This window comes from Pithys albifrons, chromosome 12 (assembly GCF_047495875.1).
Source record: "Pithys albifrons albifrons isolate INPA30051 chromosome 12, PitAlb_v1, whole genome shotgun sequence".
Lineage (NCBI taxonomy): Eukaryota > Metazoa > Chordata > Aves > Passeriformes > Thamnophilidae > Pithys > Pithys albifrons.
Genome location: NC_092469.1, coordinates 2,838,261 through 2,858,392, shown reverse-complemented (window position 1 = coordinate 2,858,392; position 20,132 = coordinate 2,838,261). Strand labels below are relative to the sequence as shown.

Here is a 20,132-nt window from a genome sequence, read left to right as displayed (position 1 = left end):
GGCCGTGAGGGAGGCGGGGGCGGCCGCCATGTTGGGAGGCGCGGGGCGCGGGCCGTGCTGAGGCCGGGCCGAGCCGAGCGGGGCCGAGCGGGGCCGAGCCGCGGGAGCACCGCCGCGCCGGGTCGCTGGGCTGCTGCCGCCCGGCTGGAGGAGCGCTCGGCGCGGGCAGGGGGGTGTCCCTGACTGAGGAGCAGCGCCATGAGCGGGGGGACGCCCTACATCGGGAGCAAGATCAGCCTCATCTCCAAGGCCGAGATCCGTTATGAGGGGATCCTGTACACCATCGACACCGAGAACTCCACGGTGGCGCTGGCCAAGGGTGAGCACACGGGCGGGGACGTGGGGCCGCGGAGCCCCCGCAGGTGCGGGGCCCGGGGGGGTGCGGGGCCCGGGGGGATGCGGAGCCCGGCGGGATGGGGGGCCCGGCGGGATGCGGGGCCCGGCGGGGCGGATGCGGCCCAGGGGAGGCAGCGGGGCACTGGCCCCGCACCCCCCGCCCCGCTCCCGCCGCCCCCCAGGGCAGCCCGCAGCGGGGCCGGCCGGGCGCTGCTCCCAGAGTTCCGAACAGAGCACAGGCACGGAGCCCTCGGCGGTGGAAGCGGTCCAGAGTTAGTGCGTAAAAGGCAGGAGGAGGGGGAGGCTGCAAGGCGCTTTTCTTTGCGCCGTAAGGAGCGCGGCCGAGCGGCGTTCCGGGCCCGCGGCCGGCCCGGCTGTTCCCCAGCTCGGGGCGGGGATCGGCCGGCGGCAAACACGGCCCAGCCCCTGGTTTGGCGGGGTCTGTGCGGCACTGCGGAGTGCGAGAGAACGCATCGGCCAGCAAATACAGCTATGCGTGTGTGTACAGGAGGGTTAGGAAGACGCGTTTACTGAGGGGTGAACTGGGGGGCAAAAAGAGTCTTTGAAAATGGGCACCCGAAAGACTTGGGTGTTTCTCTTGCGTGGTGCTGCACCCTCAGCATAAAACACCGTCAGAACTGTTAGAAACCTCTTGATAAAAACGGTTCTGCAAAATTCAGTAGTGTTTTACTTTACCCCTAATGAATCTGCAAAGTCTTGCTAAATCGTCTCAATGCACATATAAAAGCAGAGGGTTTATCCAGCCATTAGACAGGAGGAGAAATTGCCCCTTGTATAAAGGAAATATTTGGGCCAGCGAGGATTGCGGAGCTCAGTTCGTGGCTGATCCGAGAGGCTTAACGACGGTCTGTGTGGTGTGACACAGCTGGCCTGGCTGCCGGTTGGTATCGTGTGGCTTGTTTGCTGTCACTGGCCTTTGTGGCAATTCCTGGTTGTGTGTTAAGTTCCCTAAGGCCTTCCCCGCCCTCCCCCCTTATTCTTTAATAAATAGTTCACTTTGTTTTGTAAATTCTGAGACGTGGGTTTTGAAACACCTTAGAGTATGTTTGGTCCCAGGCTTGCATTTCTTGTATGGGGCACTCAGATTTCATTGTGACTTCTGCTTATTGCTGCAGTTGCCTTCAGGTTGAATTGCCTTGCTGGGTCACATTATCTGCTTTGAAAGGACAGCTGGTATTGGTTTATATGAGAAAAGGATGAATGCTGTGATTAAAAATAAACGTTCAGAGATTCCAGTTGCATGCTGTGATGGGTAAGGTTTGTGCAAAAGCACTGGGAAAAAGAATCCCATCCTGGAGGGCCTGCTGATAGCCTTGTCCAAAATGAGGCTGATTTGGTGCTGCCCAAGCCAATCCTGCCCGACTCGGGAGTGGTTCAGTCGTGTTGTGGCCCATCTGCCAGAGTGCACGTTAAGGTATATCAGACTCCAGTTATGAGTCTCCCTTCACAGATGTAAACCCAAACCATTGCATTTGCTTCAGTAACGCTGGCTGAGTTAGCTGAAGAGTGTGTGTTTTGTAACGTAGTGTTGTGGTTCAGACGAGAATTAACCAGCATGTCCAGGCCTCATGGAAGTGAAAATCCCGAGCTGAGTGTGGAGCTGCTCACGGCGGGGTTGGACCGTGGGGTTTGCTGTGCTGGTGAGCAGAGTGCCCATCTCTGCAGGGTCTGAGTTCTGCAGGCCCAGCTCACTGGTGGAAAGGACAGTGTGTGTGGGGAGGCCAGGCCTGGCTGTGAGGGAGGCAGGGCCTCCTGCTGGGGTTTGTCACCTCCTCTTCCCGTGCTGAGTCCAGCAGTCAAACTGACCTGCTCCACCTGCATCTTTACCACAAATGTCAGATTTTCTGCTGGAAGGAGCCAAACCAGCCAAGGATGGCTTGGTGCTCTCAGGTGCTCAGCTGTGTGCTCTGTGCCACGGGACTGAGGTGGGTGGAGTGCAGGGCAGCTTGTCATGTTTGTATTGCAACGGGAACTGTGACACTAAGGGTGGAAGTGGAGGTAGAATCTGTTCTTGAATAACTACAGATCTGCCCAGCAGCAGGATTTGTGTGGGCTAAACTGAACTCAGAGATTAATCTCATGAAGTTGTGCTCATGGAATGCCTTCATTTATGTTAAATGGTCTGGGATTTCAGGCAGAAATAAGACCTTTGGGTTGGCAGCAGGGACTGCAGCCCTCCCTCACCGAGGGCAGCCTGCTCTGGTTCCTCATCAGCACTTTGTTTACAGCAGGACTTGTGGCCCGTGTCCCGTGAGTCAGGGGGAGGTGGCAGCTGTCAGAGATCAGGCACAGCATCTTTGTCTGCAGTCTGACGGGGCAATCCCTGCACCCTCTCACAGCACGGTACAGTGTGTGGTTATTTGAACACCCAGGCAAGCTGCATTCCCAGCACTGAGCAGGCTGTGCAGTTCCTGAGGTTCTCCAGCAGTGTTGGCACAGGTGCTTTCCTTGGATTGCCGGCCCTCCAGAGACAGTGTCTGCAACCAGGAGCCACTCACTGCTGCTGTCAAGCCTCAGGTTAAATTAACTTGAAATGCCTTTCTGGTTCATGGGTCTAATTAATATTTATTTCTTTAAAAAATCATTAATAATTTTGAAAAATCATTAAGCCCACCCAATTTAGAGCAGTGTTTGCAAGCCACAGTTAGTTTTCTTGCTGGAAAGAGCTGCCCTGCCTGGGGCAGTGACAGAATGATCGTGGTGCTTGATCTTAAACGTGGCATTAAAAATGAGATGTGATCCTTCATACTGTAATACATAGATTTTCTATTTCAAGACACTGATTTAGAGAGAGTTATTTTTAATGCAGGTATGCTGTGTGAGAATATCTGTGTTGGGATGGAAAAAGCTTTGTTCCTTTCAGCAGTAGGGAATCCTTAGGCATGTGAGACACAAAAATGAATTATGTGGTGTCTATCTGGCATAGTGCACCAATTCTCACTTTTCAGCTGCTGCACCATCGAGAGTTGCATTTGGAACAATTACAGTTGGTAGATATTACTGAAATAGCTTTTGGTAATGTAAGAAGTAGTTAAACAACTGGTATTTCTGGCATTTTCAACCATCTGTGATAGTGTTTTCCAAGGTATAATGACACATGAAAAGGAAAACTTTCCTTTTAGACTTTGACACAATATTAGTTACAAGTGAAAGACTCAAAAATATAGACAGAAGAAAATTAAATTCTTGTGGAGGCTCAAGGTTTTTATCAAATTTTTATAACTTGATTTTTTTTTAGTCAGTTAAGTGACATGCTCCCTGTATGTCCCGAGGTTTAGGGGGGTGTGCCAGCCCTGGCTTGTGCACTGTGTGTCACAGCAGCAGAATTCCTTGTGCCAGAGCCCCCCGTGGGTGCTGCCCTCACATTCCTGTGAACTCCCTGCTCCTGCCGGGAGGGGAGTGTGGGCTCAGTTAGCCGTTCACATTCACTCTCCTGCCGTGTGGTGTGCGGGCACCACAGCGTGTTCTCAGGGCAGTGGGAACGACCTGCCCACTTGTGGGGTCTCACTTTAGTTGTGCCTCCTTCCCGTGGGGGGTGGAGCAGAGCTGGTCTGTGCCTGTGCGCAGGCCGCGAGGGGAGGGCAGGAGTGTCCGGGCTGTGCGCGGGCTGGAGTAGCTGGCACTGGGTGGGAGCAGCGCCCCGTGGTGGTGTGGGAAGTGACGGGGCTCCTGAACAGCGCTGTGCGCCAGTGCCCGCCGTGAGTGTACAGGTGGCCGTGTCTGTTCAGTGAGGGCTGGGCTGTGGTGCTGCCTCTGGGTTCTGCAGCAGTGCCACGGGTAATACACATCCAAACACAGTGCAGCAGTAACACAGTCAGTACCTGTGCAAAAACTTGCTGACAGCACTTTAAGATGAAATGGGTTGAACTGCTTGGTGCAAGTACATACATGAATCCTCTTAGGCTTAGCAGGGTTAGTGTCTTTCTAGATAGCTACTGAATTGTGTGTATTTACATTGATAAACAGTAAGTTTGCTTTTAATATGTGCAGGCTGCCTGTTTGTTTGCAGCTCCCTAAGCCAGTTTGGCTCTTTAAAAAAACCAAAACAAAGACCAAACTTGAAATTGCCAGGGTAAGACTAACTGGGTTTAGCGCAGTCCTGGGGGGGTTGTAGGACTGTGTTGTCTTTCACATGCTTGTTTCCATTTCCTCTTGCTCCTCAGTATGTTCCTATATATGAGCACTGAACCTTGCTCTGGAGGAAGGAGGGAGTCTGAGCCCTGAGACAGGGCTGGAGAGAGCTCTGAGTCTGCTGCTCTTCTGCAATCCTGGGGGTTTGATGCCCAAGCAACTTAGTGTTTCTGATAATGCAAAACCTTGGGAAAAGCTGTTTCTAAAATGCTGTTGTACTGCACCCTTCAATATTGGAGTTTTCACTTTAATGAGCTGAGATTATACTAAATCCTAACCCATGCTGAGAAAGGGAAACTGTAAAGGCAGCTGTGCCTTTGCAAAATCCTACAGGTGGCCTTCAGCTCCCTGTGTTATACTCCCCTCTGAGCACCTGGGCGGGGCAGACACTGCAGGAGCATCGAGCGGCCCTTGGTTAGGTCACTGCACGGGAGGGTCTGGCTCCTGCTTTAGGAGGAAACTGGACTTGTGGTTATTTTTGCTGCTGGGGTGAGGGCAGGGCAGAATTGCAAGGAGAGGAGTTTGCTTCCCCCTCTCCAGCAGAGCAAATCTTCACTGGCCGAAATGGGGTTTATATTTGGCAGAAAGCTGTGCTGCATCCAGTTTGGTTTGGGGAGGGGAGGGGGAGGGGGAAAAAGCCAAACTCTTGGTAGCTGGTCTTGATGTGTTTATGGCCAACCACTGTCCACCTTACCAGTGTCCTGAGCTATCTTCATAGGCAGCTGAAACTCTGGAAGATGAATTCTGACTTTGGCATTGAAAATACTCCCTTTTGATGTTATGCTAATTTTATGATGGGGAGAAATGCAAATTCTTTTTGACATATAGTAAAATCCTTTTACTTCTTTTGAGATGCCATTAGATGAAAGTCAGGTTGTTCACTCTTTTTGGATTGGTTTGGAATGGAGAAAGGGGATTGCCAAGTGTTAAAACTCCTCTGTGTCATGTGACATTGGTATTAATATTAAAATACTTTACCCATCCAGCATAGCTCTGAGTTAAGAGAAGTACTTTCAAAGCATGTTTCTTCCGCAGTTCATCAGGTTTGTATTTCCATGTGGAGGCAAGATGCAATCCTCTGACTCACTGCCCTTTGATGTGGTGCTGCTGCAGAGCAGTTCCTTCACTTGGGCTAGAGAGTGAAATGCTTTGGGAACTCACTGATCACACTCTGGCCATTTCTGTGCACCTTTTTAGACAAAGTGGCTACTAGAGAAGGCATTTCAGTGTGGGACAGGGAGAGGCAACACACATCAACTTTGGTTTGGCTTACCGAGACAGCAGGGCCAGTGATGGAGGGAAAGTCCAACTCAGTTTGTTAGTTAGGTCACAAATAGGGTACAGGATGGCCAGAAAGTGATGAGGGCTCTGTGGTCAGGACAGTGAAACAGAAAAGCCTGATGGATAAAGAGCAGTGGAGTGAACTGCAGTGATGCCCATGGCCACTGATAGTGTTATTAAGCTGTTGTGCACTGCTTTGGGTTAATTTCTGTAAGTCCTTAAGCTTTGGATACAGTTTGCCAAGGGGGATGCACCTTTTCACAGTGCTCATGTGTTATAGTACCATTCAGAGGAGACTGTCAGATGCTCAGAAATAGAAAGTTGATGGAAAGTCAGCTCAGCAGATGATACAAGAATGAACAAAATCCTTGTAACCACTTAGTGTTGTTACTTTTCACTGCGGTGTGGACGTGATCTCTTTACCCCTGATTATGCTTCTCAAAAAGATGTAATCCTTGCCTGTTAAGCTCTGTTTGTGCAATATTCCCAGAAGCAGCAGTGATGGAAGATGGTTGGTGAAGCCTGAGAAATGACTCAGTATCACTTTGTGCAGCTCTGCAGGAAACTCTGCTTTTCTTCAATAATTGTTTTATGGCTGCAAATAAGTGCCTAATGATGTCTCCAAAATGTTGATTCATCTGAAAAGGAGGGAAATCTAATTCTGGTAAATTAAAGCAAAATACAGATTTTTCTCAGCATAACCTACAGTACCTTACAAAGCAAACAAACACTTTTGTCTGAAAGGCTGGAGCAAAACCAGTCATGTTGGAGCTGCTGCGAGTGGATGAGATGGTGATTGAATGTGGTTGTCATGATATGGGGGGTTTGGTTTTTTCCCTCCCAGTTTTGCTTACAAACCTCCAGCTCTTGGAGAGGTTTCTCTTTAGTTACTTGTGTGTTTCACTGGGTGCCCTCACCCAGGGCCGGCAGTCCCAAAGTGAGGAGGAGTCTGTGAGAGGGCAGTGCCAGGGCAGTGGTGGTGTCACTGACGCCACACACAGTGGTAGGGATTGATTGCAGGTAGTGCAGAAGGAAGAGCTTGATAAGCCTCATTGCTGTGCAACTGGAAAACTGTTGGAATTCAGCTAAGTACATACAATGACCTGGAATGCTGCACACTTTGCAGGCCTCCTTAGGAACAGAGTTGTGCCCCAGTGGGTCTGCTTTGTATGACACAGATCGTATGAACCTTACAAGAGAATGCATTTTGTGTAGTGAAAACTCTGTGTTCGTACCACAGAATTCCTCTGGTGTGATTAATCTTAATTTAGCCTTTGAATCCATTGAGAAATACTTCACTTTGGGTAATTTTTAATATTCCAGTTTCTGTTAGTATTAACATACTTTTCCCCTGATTTGCAAGTACAGAATATGAAATATGTAAACTCATGTATTCCTTGATTCATAGGGCTGACTTACCAGCCAAAAACCCGCCTTGCTGCTTCCCCTTCCCCTCACCAAACAGCTGAAATACTCAACACAGAAGTGATTAGCAGAAGTGATGTCTCAGTCTTCCAACGTGGTTAATGACTGAAATTTTTAAGATTCAGTTACTGGTTTTTGCCTGAGGAGTTGATAAAAATATTCTGCCTGTTTAATAAGAGTTTTTTCCTCAACCAAATTTTATGCAGTTTCTTTGGAGCTGTGGGTGTGTGCAGCATGTTTGAACCCTCTTTGCTGACTGGGGTGTCTCCCGTTCCCCTCCCGCTGTTGCAGTTCGCTCCTTTGGCACGGAGGACAGACCCACGGACAGGCCCATCCCCCCGCGCGATGAGGTCTTCGAGTACATCATTTTCCGGGGCAGTGACATCAAAGACCTGACTGTCTGTGAGCCCCCAAAGCCTCAGTGCTCTTTGCCTCAGGACCCTGCCATTGTTCAGGTAAGGCCAAACATCTTTTCGGTAATTGTTGCTGAAGATTTAACCTGGTGGCTTCGAGTGCTCTCTAGCTGAGTGTTTGAAATGTTTGTCACTGTAAAGGTCACAGCACAGTGTAAGGAACTCTGGGAAGATTTTCCTCTTTGCAATCATGTCTTTAACTTGAGAAAATGAAGGTTGAAATCTAACACAGTGCACTAGATACCAAAGGTGCTGTTTTTTCAGAAACAGTAATGACTTTCTGTGAATCTTGATACCTTTTTTCAAAGGGACTTGGCTTAGGAGGACAAGTATGCAGCAGTTCTTGGAAAGAGCAGACTTGGTGTAAGTCAGATGGGATAGATACTGAAACCTGTCCAAGTCATTAGTGATTTTTGTTTGGTTGGTTTTTATTTTAATTCCAATGTTCAGCTTCTTTTGCTGACTGTGACTTTCCTGCATTTCATCTACCTATTTCATCAGGCTTCGTCCAAAGGGGCAGTTCTTGGAAAGGGGAGTGCTTGGTTGCTGAAGGGAGAGCAACTTACAGCTTGAAGCCTCCAGGATTAATCACTGTGTTGTTTCATAGTAAATGGGCTGGCAGAAATAGTTATCTTTCATCTTGGTAATTTGTTGGCTTGTGGATTGTGCTTATGGGGTATCTTAAAATCATCCCTGAGAGCAAGAGGGAAACTCTGGCTTCAAATGGAGCTTGATAATTCCATGTAAGTGTTTATGATTCTTATGTTTTAACTATTCTCTAGGATAAAATTCTTGATACTTCCTTGTTACGTACCCCTGCAGTCCTCTAAGGACTTTTGCTACATGTGGTGCAGCTCCTTCTGTCAGTGGTAGTTGAGGCTGTGGAGCTGCATTACTGCCAGCCCCAATAACAGCCCCACCCTCCTCCAGTACGTTTGGGTCTCCTCTTGTTCCTGTGAGGTTTGAAACTTCAAAGAAAAAGCCACTACACTTTCCAAGTTTGCTAACCAAGCTTATATGCGTGTTTGACAACAGAGCCCAGTGTCTGAGGCTCTGGGGAGAGGACTGCAGAATGTTATGGCTCAGTTTTCACAGGTCTGGGTAGAAGTGCTTTCTAAGCTCTGTACATACTTGTGAATATGCTTTGCAGAGTTCCTCCATTTCTTGCCTTGCAGAACTGTTTGTGTAAATCCGTGTTTCTGCTGCTGTGTTGTGTTTTGCAGTCGTCGCTGGGCTCCTCGAGCGCGTCGTCGTTCCAGTCGGTGGGGTCGTACGGGCCGTTCGGCAGGATGCCGGCCTACAGCCAGTTCAGCCCCAGCCCGCTCGTGGGGCAGCAGTTCGGTGCCGTCGGGGTCGGTGGGTGCACAGGGGGCAGTGCCCACGGGCTCAGCACTGCCTCATCCTCGGGCAGCCTGAGACTGTTCTGGGGCCCTCAGCTCAGGAAGGATATTGGGGGGCTGGAGCGGGGCCAGAGAAGAGCAACGAGGCTGGAGAAGGGACTGGATGTGGCACTGAGTGTCCTCTTAAACACCTCCAGGGACAGAGAATCCACCATGTCTTGATCCAACCCCACTGTGATCACCAGCCCAGGGCACGGAGTGCCCTGGGCTGGTGATCACAGTGGGGTTGGATCAAGGGTTGGTTTTGATAATCTCAGAGATCTCTTCCAACCCAACTGAGAAGAGCAACGAGACTGGAGAAGGGACTGGAGCACAAGTGCTGTGGGGAGAGGCTGAGGGAGCTGGGGGTGTTCAGCCTGGAGAAGAGGAGGCTCAGAGGTGACCTCAGCACTGTCTGGAACTCCCTGAAGGGGAGTTCTGGCCAGTTGGGGGTTGGTCTCTTCTCCCAGGCACTCAGCAATAGGACAAGGGGGCACGATGGGCTCAAGCTCTGCCAGGGGAAATTGAAGTTGGAGAGCAGAAAAAACTTCTTTGCAGAGAGAGTGCTCAGGCATTGGAATGGGCTGCCCAGAGAGGGGGTGGATTCCCCATCCCTGGAGGTTTTTAAAGTGAGACTGGCTGTGGCACTGAGTGCCATGATCTGGTAAAGGGACTGGAGTTGGACCAAGGGTTGGACTTGATGATCTTGGAGGTCTTTTCCATCCCAATCCATTCTATGATTCTTCAGTATGCATGTCCTGCAGTTTAGCTTAAAAGTAGAGAGTTTTTCATAGTCTTTGCAGCTCAAATGAAAGCAATTACAATTCAGAATCAAACAGCTATCTCAAAGGGATGAGTGGGAAAAGGTTCCTATATCAGGAATTTATCCTGTGTGTGTGGTCATTACCTTTCACAGGGGATGGAAGCAGCCCCTGCACTAAAGCCCCAGGGCTGTGCTGGTTACCCCAGGCTGGCCAAGTGGTGTGTGCCCTAACTGGGGATCTGGGTGATTCAGCACAGCCCTCCAGCAGTCAGAGGTGTTAGCTGGGTGTGAAATACCTGCTGGAGGTGTCTGTGAGCTGCTTGGGCTACTTGTTCCTTTATACTGCAGATGCAGACTTGCCAAGCAGCTTTCCTTCCTGAGGGTTTTGTATTTCACATTTCAGTTTTTCACACAAGAACTTGGTCTTGTAGCTGTCATGGCAGCAGTGCTACTCGTGGTACTGAAAGTGTTAGCCATGTGAAAGGAGGACTGTAGAATTGGCCCTAATTTGATACCAGTTAATTAGATGTGGCAGTCATATTTTTGTTGACAGGATGTTAAGAGGAAATATAGCAATAAAATCTATTGCTTAGTAAGATGCTGTCATGACTGTTTTATTAATACTTGTGATACTGAAGTTAGAAGGGCTCTTTCATTTTTTGTATTAGATTAAAAAATTCCAGGCTTACCAACTTACTGTGCATACATATGTTAAACTAAAAGTGTGTGGGAAGGGCAGACTTAGGTGCATTTTAAAATAACTGTCTCACATGGCTTTATGGATCAGTACTACTTAAAAAAAATGGAATAAGGTATAAATCAGTGTTTACAACTATATTATTTCTTCCAAAGCAGGAGGTTCTTTAACATCTTTTGGAACAGACTCCTCAGGCAGTGCTAACATGTCCCAAAGCACAGCAGTTGGTTCTGCATTTGCAACAGATGCAAGATCACTAAAAACACAGATGTCTCAAGGTAAGATCTTTTTTAGAAACTTTGATCTTTTTTGACCAGTTGTCCCGCCATGACTTGGGTGATTCCCAAAAATGCCAATGAAACAGCCAAATTCTATCATGAAAACACTTGGTATTAAAGCCAGAAGGCCCTGGAGGCTTTGTATTTGCTCTTTAAATGTGTTTTTCTACATCTTGGAGTGCTCCATAGGTAGCAACACATTTGTTGTTGTCCTTAAGGCATCCACTGAGGAGTAGGACTCACTAAGTGGAATAATGTCAGCAAATAGCTGCATGTGGAAATTCAGTTCTCTTGTTCTGTTGGTAACGTGACAAAACTCTGAATGCTTCCCACTGATTGTAGGCTGAAGGATCCCACATTTCAGTTGTGAAATCTGGATTCCTAATTGTGGTTTCTTGCACGAACAGACCTGATCAGCTGTAGAGATACAGATGTGACTTAGGTCAGCTTAGGAGTAACAGAAACTGTGGGTAGTTTGTGCAACTTTGGAAAAAAAAGTGAAGCAAAAAGGACATTTTTGATGAATTTTGAGTAAAAAAAAAACCAAACAACCCCCCCCAAAACCTAACTAAACATTGAGCACCATCACCTTTCCTGCAGATATGTTAACATTGCTGCCCAAAATCCCAGACACCATTATTTGCTGCTCTTCCACTCTTCATTGCCATTAAAATGTGTGCTGTGATATTATCCTAATGCTGTTTGTAAATTACACAGTCATGTTAGAAGTCCAAACACTTAACAGCAAACAGGTTTTTTTCCTGAGTTCCAGCTGAGATTTGTATATCCACTAGGAGTGTTTCTAGGACCAGTTCAGTGGGTTGCCCAAAACAGGTTCTGCTTTGTTGGATTAACTGAAGGGGGGGAAAGCATGCTGGGCATTTCTCCTCTGAAAAAGTACCTTGGTTTTCTGTAGTTGAAGCTAAAACCTGTGAGTCTTGGACTTCATACATCACATATGCTCCAGATGAACATACATTCTACCACAAATTTCATGGGGGCAGCAACAAGTTTTTCTGTGTGTGTTTGCTTTTAAAAATACTGTTCCTCTTTGTAGGTTGCAAGTGTGATACGGTTGCTTTTATTGGTTGGTGTTGGACTTTTGGTTTTTTTTTTTTGTGTGGTTTTGGTTTCTCTTTTGTTTAGTTTTTGTTACAGGATACAGCCTGTTCTTTTACTTCCTGGTGCTTGAGTCCTATTCTAATTTCTTGGTAGATTTACCTGTTGATGCTGTGAACTTTTGCCTCCAATGAATCTGAAACTTTCATTCCACACATCCTGGATGGGTTGGGAGGGATTAATTGTCCTACCCATTGTTTTCTTGTAGTCTGGGGAAGGGGTATTGCTAAATACCCTTCATTCTGGATTAGTGGATCTGAGGGTGCAGAAATATTTATTTCTTCTTTGGACACAGCTGTTCTGGCAGGTCTGGATTGGTTGAGACCAGTGACTCACATTTGTAGCTGAGAAATAACTGTGGGGTTTGGTGGTTGTGTTTCTCTCCCCAGGTCGTTCCAGCCCTCAGATGGATCACTTGAGAAGGAGCCCCACCATGGAACAAGCAGTACAAACAGCCTCAGCCCACCTGCCCGCCCCGGCCCCCGTGGGGAGGAGGAGCCCCGTGCCCACCAGGCCCTTGGTGTCTGCTGGCCAGAAATCCCTGGAGAATCAGGAGCACCGCCGAGGTAGCGCTGGGGGCTGTCCCGCAGCTGCTCCCCTCCCACACACAGCCAGTGCCCTTCCCAAGGGGAACAGGCAGGAGTTTTCCTGCTGGCTTTGGACAGCGAGCCTGCATTAGATACATACTCCTTTTGAAAGTCAAGCATATATTCTAAATTACTTTTTTTTAATTTTATGATCATAAACCTATGGTTTACACTTAAAGGTTTGGATTTTCTTTTTTTTAAAATCTGAATTATATATACAAAACTATGATCAAAAATACCTAATTGGATAAACAAATAATTTTTTTATTTCCAACTTTAGCTGAAGCACACAAGGTTTCAAGATCAGAAAATGAACTCAGAAATGAAAACAAACGGCAAATTGGTAAATCTTGTTTTGAGAAATAGCTATCGTTGTTTTCAAACTTCATTAAGTTTTTTAAAATAGTCTAAAATACATGAATTCTTTCACGTTTTGTTTCTAGTGGGTAACAACTTTGCATTGTGTCCCAGAAATACAAGCACTTAAAGTCATCATGAAAGAGAAAAATCTCTTCTGGTTGCTCTAAATGAAGCAATTTGAATAAAAATGTAAACCAAGCAGTATTCATGGATTTATAAACACAATAGCATGAAACAAAGCCTGTTACCTTTCTAAAAAATACTTGACTGAAAAGCCACTAACATTTTAACTCTTCTTTTTAAAAAAAAGCTTTTAATGACCTCTGGAAAGTCTTTTAGTAGCCAAATTTACTACTGTTGTGTTTCTCTATGTGAATTCACAATTTACAAGCTGCTCTGATGTGGTTTTTAAGAACAGAAGGGCAGGAAGAGGTTGCATGAAGTCCCAGCCTATGAGCCCAGGAATTAGAGAGCAAAGCAAAAACCCACCACCCTCCACCAGCCTCAAAGGAAAAGCAATGCCCATAAAATCCCCACCAGAATCTCCCTCTCTTCAGTTCCAGGGGCACCTTCGGCGCGGAGGGGCCGCGGCGGCCACAGGGGGGGCCGAGGGCGGTTCGGGATCAGGAGGGACGGCCCCATGAAGTTTGAGAAGGACTTCGACTTTGAAAGTGCAAATGCACAATTCAACAAGGAGGAAATTGACAGAGAATTTCATAATAAACTTAAATTAAAAGGTGAGCCTGTTTCTGCTTTAAATTCGAGCATGGAAAAATTATGTCTTGCTGTTTTAGTTCTGCCTTGGAGAAGAACTTACAAAAGGCATAGCCTAATAAGTCTGGTTTGCAGTCACAAAAGAATTTATTAATAAGTAAACTGGGATCATCTGTTAATTGGGCCAGTGTTTGAGCTTTGAAGGAATTTTAACTAGCATATGTGAAGTCTGTTAAAAATTCAGATTACTTGAGTAGAAGCTCCAATAATGTTTGTTACTTTAAAGTTCTGGAAAGGATGCGATAAAAGAAACCCCCTATTTTATGTTTTCAATTATTAGACCAAAACTAAAATATCAATTATAGACCGAAAGCAATCGGAAAAACATGAGTTTGGGATCAGAACTTTGCTGTAGTAGACAGGAGAGTTTGTTTGAAAGCATCTGGCATTTTCTTGCTTGTACCCTTTTCCAAAGCAACCCAGGAGCAGTTAGAGAGCATACTGGCAGCACTTGTTTTCCAGCAGGCTTCTGTACTGATTACCTCATTCCCTTGTGACCAGCCACCTGTTTGTTACGCTGCTGCTCCTATTTTTGGACAAAATCGTGGCAGGTTGATACAGGTTCCCTATTGCAGTGAATGGTTGGCTGAAAGCTGAGGAACAAAGGGTAGGAATAAATGGTCAGATTTCAGTGCAGAGTCCCCCAGGATCTGTTCCCTGGTGCTGCCTCTTTTTCTGGATCATTTTTAAATGAGGTGATGGTTTGCTGTTGGTACTGCTTTGTTAGAATAATGGAGGGAAGGGAAAGCGAACCACAGACAGCTCTAGAAAGGGTTGTGAGACTGGTAATTGTGTGTGGTGTGGAATAGCTGAGCCGGTTATCTCAAGTTTGTGCACAGCATCATGAGATTTAAGCTGTGATCGTTTAGGAATGAGACTTGAAGGCAGTAATAGCTGGTTCTGTTGAAACATCAGCCTTGTTTTCAGTACCTGTCAAAACAGTCAGTTGAACTTCAGGCATTATTAGGAGAGAAATACATGGCAAAGCCAGTCCATGGCATAGCTTGAATGCTGGCCCTGTGAAAGGAGGTTACAGCAAAGCCAGAAGGCAAAGGAGAGGGACAACAGGGATGAACAAAACCGTGGAATGGCTTTTATGGGGATGGACTGAGTGAGGATCTTAAGTCTGAGAAGGAGGGAGCGAAGAGGGTAGAAAATAGATGGCTGTCAAATCTGTTCTGCCACAGGTGTTTTTGTTAACTAAACCCACAGAAAATATGGAGGACATCAAACCCCCTCACAGCAGCAGCAAAAACATCCTAATTAGTGTGTCAAATTATTTGACTTCTGCATTATGTGGAGAATTTTGTATTTTTGAGCATTCAGTATAGTTTCTGTCTGGGAATAGGTTAATAGTGCTGGTTTTTTAGGCTTCTGTTTACTTTGTATTTTTCAGAAGATAAACTTGAGAAACCAGAGAAGCCTGTAAATGGAGAAGACAAAGGTGACTCAGGTGTTGATACCCAGAACAGTGAAGGGAATGCCGATGAGGAAGATCCACTTGGACCCAACTGCTACTATGACAAAACCAAATCCTTCTTTGATAACATTTCCTGTGATGACAACAGGTATGGCCTGCAAGGGAAGCGCCTTAGTCTGCTAAATGCACGTCTGTCATGAGGTACTGGCAGTGCTCCTTGTTACAGTCAGCTGGGAGTCAGAAGTGCTTAGAGCTTATTCCCACATGCAGTGGGCAAGAATAAGACAGGAATACGAAGCACAGCATTTCTTTGTGGGCAAGTGCAGTATGTTAACAGGAAAAGAACTTACAGCACAGGCTGTAGGGTCTCCTTTCCAGGTTTACTTAAGTGTGTGGATGTTGTTTGTTTTGCTTTGCTACTAAATTAACACTTTGTCTCGGTTTGAGGGGAAAAATCCAAAATGTTTTACCCACAAGCAGGGGAGGGGCCTCCTCCACGATAATCACACCACTCTTTATCAAATTTAAGAAAAGGAATTTTAATACAAGAAGGATAACTGCTATATATATATATGTAAACAGACTAGTGCAACCCACTTCCCCAACACCACAAGAGAGGAAAAAAAAAACAAAAGAAACAAAACAACAACAAAACCCAGCAGGTTTTTTCTGCGGGAGAAAAGGTTATACTTAAGTGTCCTTGTCACAGCCCGGCTGGCTGCAGAGTGAGTTTCAATCCCTCTCCAGCGAGACAGATGAGCAGTGGGCTTTCAGATGGACTCAGTCTCTTCCCCCTGTGTTCCCCGTCCAAGAAGCAGAAAGGTACGGGCAACCAGCAGCAAATCCAAGGCAGGTAGCAGCAACAGCACGGCACGAAAAGTAGTCCGAGGTGGGCAGCGGCAAGACAGCCAGGGAAAACCCCAGCAGTAACCAGCAGGGCAGCTGCCTCCTTCGAGCCCCCACTCCCCCGTTCCGCCGAGCCAAGACTGGGGAGAATATCCAAAAAAAACCCAAAAGAGACAAACCTGTCCCCACCCCAGCGATCAACAGTTAACTGCTTCTTTTGTTAACCGCTGGCCTGGGCAGTTAAGTGGCAGGGGAGAGAATTTACATAATAATCCCAAACTACAACACACTTCAGTTAAATCAATTACGGCCCTGCTTTGGGAATGGTTTCTAACAGATTACGTAACTGTCTCGGCCGGCAGAGTCGTTGGAATGGGCAGATAGCATCTGAGGAGAGTTAACGCTTATCTTTTGCTGTTGCATTTTTATTAGACACGAGGATGTGGATTGCTGACCTATTTTGAATGACAGGAGGGGGAGGAGGATTGTTTGTTTTACCGACAGCCAGATAAAACATCTGTAACTACAAACTATTTCTGGCTTTAGATGATGCTACATGAGGAGGATACAGATTGTGCTCTCCTATGTGGGAAACTCTTTACATTGTTAATGTCCAATTAATGACACTGTAACACGTCCCTTTTGATGAGTTCGTGAACCTGTGGCAGACACCTCGGCTCTTGAGGAAGGGATAATGGGGAGATTTGCAAGTGGTTAATGTGTCCTTTACCAGTTCCCGGCTCTCGGGGAGCTCTGACCAAGCCAGGCTGTGCTCCTCCCAGCTGTGCCTGGCACCAATCCGTGCTCCTTTGTGCGGCAGGGAGCGGCGACCCACCTGGGCGGAGGAGCGGCGGCTGAACGCGGAGACCTTCGGCATCCCGCTGCGCCCCAACCGCGGCCGCGGCGGCTACCGGGGCCGGGCCGTCATCGGCTTCCGCGGGGGCCGGGGCCGGGCCGCGCCCAGGGGAGCCTTCCCCGCGCCCCGCGGCTTCCGCGGCGCCTTCCGGGGGGCCCGCGGCGGCAGGGAGTTCGCTGACTTCGAATATAGGGTGAGCGGTGCCTGAGGGCGCTGTGTGCTGTGCCTGGGGAGGGGTGGGGAAAACAAACCCCTGCTCTTACCTTTCGTGTGCAAATAGAACTGCTTGAGTAGTATTTTTCTGAGCTACATTATTGGAGTGTATTAATGCTGAAATTTTAGTTACATAACTCGCTGAAGGGAAGTTCTGGCCAGGTGGGGCTTGGTCTCTTCTCCCAGGCACTCAGCAATAGGACAAGGGGGCACGATGGGCTCAAGCTCTGCCAGGGGAAATTGGAGAGCAGGAAAAACTTCTTTGCAGAGAGAGTGCTCAGGGATTGGAATGGGCTGCCCAGAGAGGGGGTGGATTCCCCATCCCTGGAGGTTTTTCAGCTGAGCTTGGCCGTGGCACTGAGTGCCATGATCTGGTAAAGGGACTGGAGTTGGACCAAGGGTTGGACTTGATGATCTCGGAGGTCTTTACCAACCCAATTCATTCTATGATGATTCTGTATCATCATCTTATTATTGACAGCCAGCAAAGTAAAGCTGCCTTTCTTCACATGCCCTAAATAGAGTTACTTGATGGCTGGCGTTGAGGGGGACGGGAAGGAAAGAGAAAAAAAATAAGTTCTGCAGGTTGTATACAAGTGTTACAGATGTGAAATGAAAAGGTTGGGAGGGAACAATTTAACTTGCTTCTGGTGTGCAACAAACTTTTGAATTCTTTGTGAGTTGGCACAAGTCCTGTAGACTGGTGTGCTGGTAAGAATCAGAGAGTTACCCAGGCTGGTTCAAGTAAAGTAGGCTCTCACAGTTCTGACTGGGACAGGACAAATTCTGGTCGTTCATTGCTAAGCAGATAAGAGTTTGGAAGTGAAAAACCTTGTTTGCTGTTAGAAGTTTTAAGCATTTTTAAATTAAAAAGGGAGTTTCATCCCAGCAGCTTTCTGACTGTCCCTCAGCTGTTCCTCCATTAGATTGCAACAATAAGTCCTGTGATTTAAAAAAACTTTCAACAGCTGAACATGAATGGAGATGAGGGAGTGAAGATGAATGATTTGAATTTCTGAATAAAAGAATTTTGCAGCCTTCCAGATGAGTGGGAGGTGGTGCCCAGGCTGTGGATTTGTGCCTTGTAGTCAGTGAGGAGCTGCTGCTGGGCGTGTGCCAGGCTGAGGGTGTTGGGGCAGGTGCCAGCTGGTCTCCTTTCTGCTGCAGGGATGGGCAGTGGCCACCACGGTGCATCTGCTGGCACGGCTGCTGCCCCGTTAATCCACGGGGATTTTAACTCTGTACTTTGTTCCCTCTAGAAAGACAACAAAGTTGCTGCATAGTCTGCAGGAAAGCTGAAGCCGGGTGAACGTCTAGATCTTCTTGATTCAGAGAAGTAGTTTTGATCTCTGCAAAGAATGAAGTTAATTTGCTGTATACTTGTCACCAGCACTGGGATTTAACTATTTAATTTCAAAGGGGTGTAATGCAGTTACTTTTGAAAAATGGCCATCTTTGAAAACAGTGAGCATTAAATATATTTGAGACAGAAGGATGAGTAATTTCTTATGTATAGTTAATTATAAGCAGTACTTCGATGGAGTTTAAGTATTTTTTCATCACTGAAGGGATTTTTCTTATTACTAAACTGTATTTGATAATTGCTTCAAGTTGTAAGGACAATTGTATGCAGAAGGCCGTCGATACTGTGAGTGTTTTGACCCACTGAAGGTTGTTTTTTGGAAATCCTGTAATATCCCTTTTGAGGTAGTTGTACTTGTATCAACTGGGGTGCTGGACAGTAGAAAACTTGCTTTGTCAGTCAGATATGTACACACAGTAAATACTGTTTCTTAGGCAAAGGAAAGTTTTTATATAGTTGTAAAATTCCATTATATCCCATTGCCAAAGAAACATTACAAACTTTGTATAGCTGTATAAAAAGCAACTAATTTTTTAAAGAATAAACATTTTTAAGTCGGCAAACATACTGTGTTATTGCAGAAGTTGATATGCTGAAGAACACTGAAGTAGTTGGGTTTTTTCTTTAGCAGCTTTTCAGGCTTAAATGTTTGATTTTATATTTGGACTATAATGAAATTTTGAAAATGTTCTTCCATTACACGAGACTGGATACACACTGCATTGCTCTTGCAAGAATTTGATTTTGTAGTTTCTGGCATATCACAGGATTTGACCAAGTTAAGGAGATATTTTCAAAAAAAGGAGAAAATTAATTTTCATACGTCAAGATTTGCAATTAATTTTACTTAGTGAGAAATATTAACTTTTTTTAATAATGGACCAGGCACATGAGTTGGTGATTCTCCTGGAGTGCCTGGGCAGAAAGTCTGTCTCCATTTGTCAATTCTTGAAATGTTAACTTTGTTGTAATACCTGTAGACATGAGCAATTTAAAGAATTCTTAGTGTTTGAAGTTGTTTGCATTTTGCTAGACCGTAGCTTGGAGACAGGGAGGCTCTGGGTGTGAGGCCACCAGGTCACAGATGGCTCTGGGCCAGTTCAGGGGGAGTGGTGGCCACTTTCTGATTTGCTGAAATAGAAACCTGGTCGTTTGTGTCTGTGTATGTAAATGAAGGCCACAGGAATAAAGGGATCCAAAGATTACATCACTTTGATCTAATTTGCTGATTTATTTTTTTTTACTTAAAAATGTTCAGTGGTGATAAAGATGTGGAAAACTGCACTGTTGAAAAATTGGAATATTTAAAAGTGGTTGATAGAATCTTAATTTTATAACTTTTGTATAGCACTACAAGGAAGTATTTTGTAATTGGTTTCCTTATTAAGGTCAAGTATTTGACAGCTGTAGAAGTTAGGTAATATTGTTTAGTAATGTTTTTTGCATGTTAACAACTGCCTTTTGGGATCCACAAGTCATGATTCTGAACACCTGTTGAGGTTTTTGGCCGTAGAGGCGAGTGCTGTCCTGTTGCAATAACTCTTTCCTGTCCGAGGTGTTCCGGCTGTGCATTCCGGGCGGGGCTGTGGCCGGGCCGCCCTGGTGTCCCCGCCGCGCCCGCCCGCCGGCTGTTTTTTATTTGAAACCAGAATAAACTGTTGGGTAAAAGCGCTCTGTGGCCGTGGTTTGTCGTGCCGCGGGGCGGGGCGGGGCCGTCTGTCTGTCTGTCCGTGTGTCCGTGCTGTGTGTCTGTGCCGTGTGTCTGTCTGTGCCGTGTGTCTGTCTGTGCCGTGTGTCTGTGCCGTGTGTCCGTGCCGTGTGTCCGTGCCGTGTGTCCGTGCTGTGTGTCTGTGCCGTGTGTCTGTGCTGT

General features: G+C 46.6%; 1 protein-coding gene across 3 annotated transcripts; it reads left to right on the top strand.

Annotated features, from left to right (window-relative positions):
- On the top strand, positions 1 to 19,934 carry LSM14A (LSM14A mRNA processing body assembly factor). 3 transcript variants are annotated; one of them, XM_071567237.1, is made up of 10 exons: positions 1 to 319; positions 7,486 to 7,649; positions 8,831 to 8,963; positions 10,605 to 10,724; positions 12,233 to 12,409; positions 12,711 to 12,773; positions 13,348 to 13,527; positions 14,961 to 15,132; positions 16,651 to 16,879; positions 18,159 to 19,934. In XM_071567237.1, exons 1-10 carry the CDS (start codon positions 199 to 201, stop codon positions 18,180 to 18,182), a joined length of 1,383 nt encoding a protein of 460 aa, XP_071423338.1. In that variant the 5' UTR covers positions 1 to 198; the 3' UTR covers positions 18,183 to 19,934. The 3 variants fall into 3 exon arrangements, with proteins under 3 accessions (XP_071423338.1, XP_071423336.1, XP_071423339.1); XM_071567235.1 differs by having other exon boundaries at positions 10,602 to 10,724; XM_071567238.1 differs by lacking the exon at positions 12,711 to 12,773 and having other exon boundaries at positions 10,602 to 10,724.
- Positions 19,935 to 20,132: the final 198 nt, after the last annotated feature.